General features: G+C 46.9%; 1 protein-coding gene across 1 annotated transcript in view; it reads right to left on the bottom strand.

Annotated features, from left to right (window-relative positions):
- Window positions 1-337: 337 nt before the first annotated feature.
- The window catches only part of LOC122561470 (striatin-interacting protein 2-like), a 35425-nt gene continuing 29705 nt past the window's right edge, over window positions 338-6057 (bottom strand). The window contains exons 12-14 of the mRNA XM_043713214.1: window positions 3570-3674; window positions 2656-2860; window positions 338-2194 (exon numbers count right to left, since the gene is read on the bottom strand). Coding sequence (XP_043569149.1) covers window positions 1938-2194; window positions 2656-2860; window positions 3570-3674 — 567 coding nt within the window. The 3' untranslated portion in view covers window positions 338-1937. The remainder of the gene's footprint in view (window positions 2195-2655; window positions 2861-3569; window positions 3675-6057) is intronic.

Genomic DNA, 6057 nt, shown 5'->3' with positions numbered 1-6057 from the left:
CACCCCCTGCTTGACCCCTGTCAGCCCCCTCCCCGGGGCAGCTGGACTGGCCAACAACAACAAGGCTGCTGCCAGATTCGACCTCTGCCCTGTGCAGGACAATGTTGGAGAGATTATCTGGGGAAGGGGAGTTTAGGATACACGCCTGTGTAGAAATCCAGGGAAAGTGTGGGGAGGAGAGAGAGAGTGAGAGAGAGAGAGAGAGAGTGAGAGATCAGTCATTTAGAGACAGTGCCTGTGCTGCCATCAGTCCAGGACTGTTCTTGGAAGCACCTTTAATCACTGTAAACAAAAGACACGATCAATATTGGATACACATCTTTGACCTCAAGATCTCCTTTGGATAATCCAATTTTCGGATAATTGGTATTCGGATAATTGAGGTTCCTCTGTTTTTATTTCATGTCCCCAGCATTTGTAATACTTTGCTGTTATTTGAAGATTAGAGGCAAGATATGGAACCATTTTTCTCCCAGATGATGTTAGGAGTCTGGAACTCATGACCCGAAAGGGTAGTGGAGACAGAAACTCTTAATTAAAAAGAGCAGCTTGACATGCACTTCAAGTGCCATTAACTGGAAGAGCTGGAAAATCAGATTAGGTTGGTTGATTAATTTTTGGTTGTTGCAGATACAACGGCTGCAAATGTTCCATGATTTTACACTGCAGTTTCAATTATGAATTTTGTTTCTTCCAGATTTTACAGACTCGATTGAAGTAGATTCTGCAGACTGTTTGCTGTTTAAACAGACTTATTGCTGAATAATTACATTGCTCGATGTGAAATAAAAAGTTGACAGAGTCATCGCCTGCCTCAAGCTAACTGGTTGGTGCAATAGTGTCAGCCTTGGCTCAGAGGTACCACCCTTGCTAGAAGGCTATGGGTTCAAGTCCCAACCAGGGACTTCAACACAATCTCGGCAGCCATTAGTGCAGTACTGAGGCAGAGCAGCAATCCTTTGGATGGGACATTGAACCAAAGCCTTGAAGATCATTCCAGGTTGTTAGTTAACACACTGCTTCAGCTAAGCTGCAAAAGTCACAATTCTGCCAGGGCCCTGGACACAAACAATACCACATTAACAGGTTATGGGCCAGACTGGTTATGTATTTAAATAAAACAGGGAAACTCAAAAAAACTTACTCATTCATAGGAGACCATTACCACTGCCCAGCTAAGGTTCCCAGGCATCATCTAAAAGTATTTCAGCATCAGGAACTTTACTGTCTCTCACATTTCCATCATCCCCTCTGACCCATCATGGCCAGCACTGCTGGGTGGCACAGTTTTAATGAGCAGCAGCAGACCCCTCAAGAAGACAAGAGCACAAAGCTCTGCATTAAACTCATCCAAGCCTCTGATCCACAGAGCTTTAAGCACAACTATCGTCCAATGCACTGTGTTAGCTCCTTGCCAGGCCACGGTGCATGTTGATTGTAAATCACCTTGAAATAAACACCATTAATATAATTGGTTGGGAATGGGGGAGTGGGTCGGACGGTGGTGCAACATTGTTCTGACCCCTCCACATCAAGTGTATCAGTGAATGTGAACCCAGTTCCTCTTCTGTGCAAACTCAAGCCTTCAACAGTAAAAACACACATCAAGATCCACTCAGTACTCAATCTGTCAAGTCAAGTGGGTTGAAAGAGGGTCTCCTCTGAATGATGCCCTATCCCCTGGTCCAGTTGGACATAAGAGTTCAACCCCAGCCCAAGATATGGGCATTTACTCAGTCACACCAGGCTCTTGGGTGGCAATACGCAGGGCCTGATGGGGACGTTGGGGGATAATTGAAGCTGTAAAATCACTTCTCCCATGCAATGAAGTTAAAAACCAAACACCAATTGACTGCTGAGATGGATTTTTCATTGAAAGAAGTCTTTTGAAGACAGGCCATCATAGATGCATCTCCTTAGGAAATGAGCTGTTCTTATTAAGCTAGAGGCTGTAGAAGATCCTCCCAGCGGATGGGCTGGGCAAAAACTTCCCTCTCCAACCAGAGTTCATAGCTGTAGTGGAAATCCTCCGGCAGTGAGACATGATGGCCCAGGACACTCTGAAGGCAGTTGTCCACAGGAGCAAATTCCAGGTCATTGTGGTGCAAACTATAGCGCCGGTTGTTGAACATCTCAATATTGATTCTCAGTGCACATTCCTCTGCCTGGAAGTCCCAGGGTCGAGCATCAATATCTGCAGGAAGACAGACAGATGTCACAACTTACCGGGCGTGGAAATTACTCGAGATCCCAGAATTCTGTGAATGATGTCAGAATTGAGCACGCATAATTATTAAAAAAAAAAAGCTCTCTAAATGACAGTGCCAGTAAAAGGAGTACTGCACTGTCAGAGGTGTCACTAAGCTGAGGACCCCTCTCTGCTCTCAGTGGACTTTATAGAACCCACAACCACAATTGGAAAAGCAGCATGCGAGCTGTCCGATAAACCTGACCAATATTTATCCCTCAACCAGCATTACTAAACCAAGTGATCAGAGCTATTTAGTGTGATCTTACAGTGTGCAAATTGACTGCTCTCTCTCCTTAATTACACAAGTGCCTTGCCAGAAGCCTCAATGTCCCACATTACTACTGGGCTGGTCTACTGCGTACAATGTTGATCTAGGTTAACCACCCAAAGGGTCTTCACCATACCATTGCCGTATGCCCAGTCATCATTGAGGCGGTGCCGCACTTTGTGGTAGATGGCTGACATGATCTTCATGTTGCTCTTCCTCCACTGACGGCCCAGGTACTTGGTTTGGAATTTGAGCAGTTTCAGTGCATAGAGCTGCAGCATTGCCTGTTTCGTCCTGAGCACCCGCTTCAAAATTGGTGCTGATTTGAAAACTACAAGCATCTAGAGATAAAGCAGAAGAGGTAAGCAATCAAGGGATGAACCAGTGAACATTTTGTACTAAAAGAATTAACAGGGTCAGTGTCATTCACAACCATGGGATTTCACAATAGACATTTTTAGGGTCTTGTGTGAAGGTGCATGTGTCATCGGGGCTTCTCTGTACCAGATCTGAAGGGCGACAATGAGATTAGGCATTGAGCACACATTGAGCATTGTACAGAGGAACCTCGATCATCCAGCATTCGATTATCCAAATATCGGATTATCCGGCAAGATTGGAAGGTCCCAATGTTTGGCTAAACAATGCTTTCCGGCATTCAATTATCCGGAATTCAATTAACCAAACGAAATACTCCCTGCTCGTTTCCTTCAGTTAATTGAGGTTTCTCTGTATAGACAATGGGCCGTCATTGGCATGACTGGCTCATTTTCCACAAATGACAGATCTATAATGCGAACCAACTATTTATTTATTTCAGTGATCTTAAGTAGAGATAATACATGTACAAAGGCCAGACTGTCTGACCCAGGACTGGTCTATGGTGACGTGGTGAGGTGATGGGGCTGGGGAGGGTGCAGCACGACTGAAAAAAAATTGCACTCAAGTTTAAGCTCAAGTTTCATGGTCGATGTGCCATCGTTATTGGGATCCCTGATGCTGCTTGTGGTAACCTACAAACCCACAAAACAAATTAATTTTCAGTCTCACCATGATACGCGAGTGTTTCCATTTGGTCAGCTTGTTTAGGATACGCAGCAGGTTGATACAGGAGAAAAGATTCCTCCAGCAGAACTGAGTGTGGTCACCAGCTTCCTGGAGGCAATACAAACAAAAATCACCTTTATATAGCCCCTTTAACATATAAAAATTGTAATGATATCAGATTGGAAATATAGAATAATTTAGAAAAATTAGAATAAGTAATTCGGTAGGACACACATGAATACTAAAAATATTTAAAGATAAAACTCCATGTAGAACAATGAGTGAAATACTCCATTGCATCTTGCAGGAAAAGCTAGAAAAGTTCATTTTCAAATTCAGATAGGGTTAGAAAGAGACATGGCACCATCACACCTAGGCACAAAAATATGATGTGGATTGGCTCAGGTATGGAGGGCCTAAGGACGTGTTCCTGGGTTGTAACGTTTCTTTGTTCTTTGTGCTATGTTAACTACAGCAGAAATACTTGAACTATCCAACTGATAACAGATCGGATTCAAAAGGTCCTCATCACATGAATACCATGAGACACCTGAATTAAACCACGTTCATGTCAAAAACAGAAACATTTTAAAAATCGTTTCTCAAGATTGAAAGTATATGGGAGAGATGAAAGAAATCTCCAATACGAGAGTTATAAAACATCACTGTAGTGAGTGTAAGCCAAGTAGACCGCACAGAATATGCGTTCCCTGATTGGGGTGTTAATCTGGTCCAATCAGGGAATCTTGTCTGACAGACATAAAAAGAAGTGTCGCCGCAGGGAGTGGAGTGCATTATTTCCCCCTCCAACTCTATTTTGATTTAGTCCCTACCCTCCCCTTCACTGTTTTGATCACACAGCACTGTCCCTTGATGTGAAGGGCAGTGTTTGTCACTGGCCACCCGGGTGTTTTCCTATCTTCCTGGTGGTGGAAATTGAATAAAGATTGGTGCACTTTGTGTCTTCCACTGTGTCTCACACCTGCACACACACACCATGGGTGCTGGGGATAAAATAAGCACTACCGCACTTAGGTGGTAGTGTGGGGGTTAAAATAAAAAAAAAATAAAAAAAAAATAAAAATAAAAAAATATAAATAGGGATTCACACAGCAAGAAAAAAAAATAAAAAGTGTCGCCGCAGGGAGTGGACTGCATTATTTCCCCCTCCAACTCTATTTTGATTTAGTCCCTACCCTCCCCTTCACTGTTTTGATCACACAGCACTGCCCTTTGATGTGAAGGGCAGTGTTTGTCACTGGCCACCCGGGAGTTTTCCTATCTTCCTGGTGGTGGAAATTGAATAAAGATTTATGCACCTTGTGTCTTTCACTGTCTCACACCTGCACACACACACCATGGGTGCTGGGGGAAAAATAAGCACTACCGCAGTTGGGCGGTAGTGTGGGGGTTAATATATAAAAAAAACAAAAAAAACAACAAAATAAGTGTCGCCGCAGGGAGTGGAGTGCATTATTTCCCCCTCCAACTCTATTTTGATTTAGTCCCTACCCTCCCCTTCACTGTTTTTGATCACACAGCACTGCCCTTTGATGTGAAGGGCAGTGTTTGTCACTGGCCACTTGAGTGTTTGCCTAATTTGAGTGTATGTGCAAGGACTCTCCTTGAAGGCGACTATCCCTAGACCAGCTGCCCGAAGGAGAAGGAGTAGGAGAAGGAGAGACCAGCACTCCCACTGCTGGTCTCTGGGACCCCGCCCAGACTTGCCTCAGCTGTTGCTGCTTGGGGCCTACCTCACTGCTGCTGCCTGGGACTTGCCTTGGGGCCCCTCCCAGGACCTCCACCACTGCTGCTGCCTGGGACTCAGTTTTGGGGCTGCCTGAGATTTGCCTTGGGGATCCTCCCCAGCAGGTCTGCCCCCACCACTGCGACCAAGGGCCTGCCCAGGACTTGCCAGAGGCCTGCCTCCACTGCTGCTGTTGTCTGAGGCCTGCCTCCACCACCGCTGCCTGGGACTCGCCTTGGGCCCCTCCCCAGGACCTCCACTGCTGCTGCCTGGTACTCAATTTTGGGGCTGCCTGGGACTTGCCTTGGGGACCCTCCCCAAACAGGTCTGCCCCCCCACTGCTGCGACCAAGGGCCTACCTGGGACTTGCCTCCACTGCTGCTGCTGCCTGAGACTCTCCTTGGGCCCCTCCACCACTACTGCCTGGGACTCAATTTCGGGGCTGCCTGGGACTTGTCTTGGGGACCCTCCCCAACAGGTCTGCCCCCACCGCCGCGACTGAGGGCCAACCTAGGACTCGCCCGAAGCCTGCCTCTACTGCTGTTGTCGCCTGAGGCCTGCCTCCTCGGCCCCTCCCTACAACCTCCACCACTGCTGCTGCCAGAGGCCCACCTCCGCCGCTGCTGCCTGGGGCTTGCCAACAATCAGCAGCAGCGTATGGCGAGCCCGAAGGTCACAGGGCCCAGCTGCACCTACGCCGGGGTAGCCGCTGCCTTGGGCTCGGCTGTCCCAACCCCGGCTGCG

The sequence above is a fragment of the Chiloscyllium plagiosum genome, chromosome 23 (genome assembly GCF_004010195.1).
Source record: "Chiloscyllium plagiosum isolate BGI_BamShark_2017 chromosome 23, ASM401019v2, whole genome shotgun sequence".
In the NCBI taxonomy this organism is placed as follows: domain Eukaryota; kingdom Metazoa; phylum Chordata; class Chondrichthyes; order Orectolobiformes; family Hemiscylliidae; genus Chiloscyllium; species Chiloscyllium plagiosum.
The sequence above is the reverse complement of the archived record's forward strand: the minus strand, read 5'-3'. Positions and strand labels throughout refer to the sequence as shown.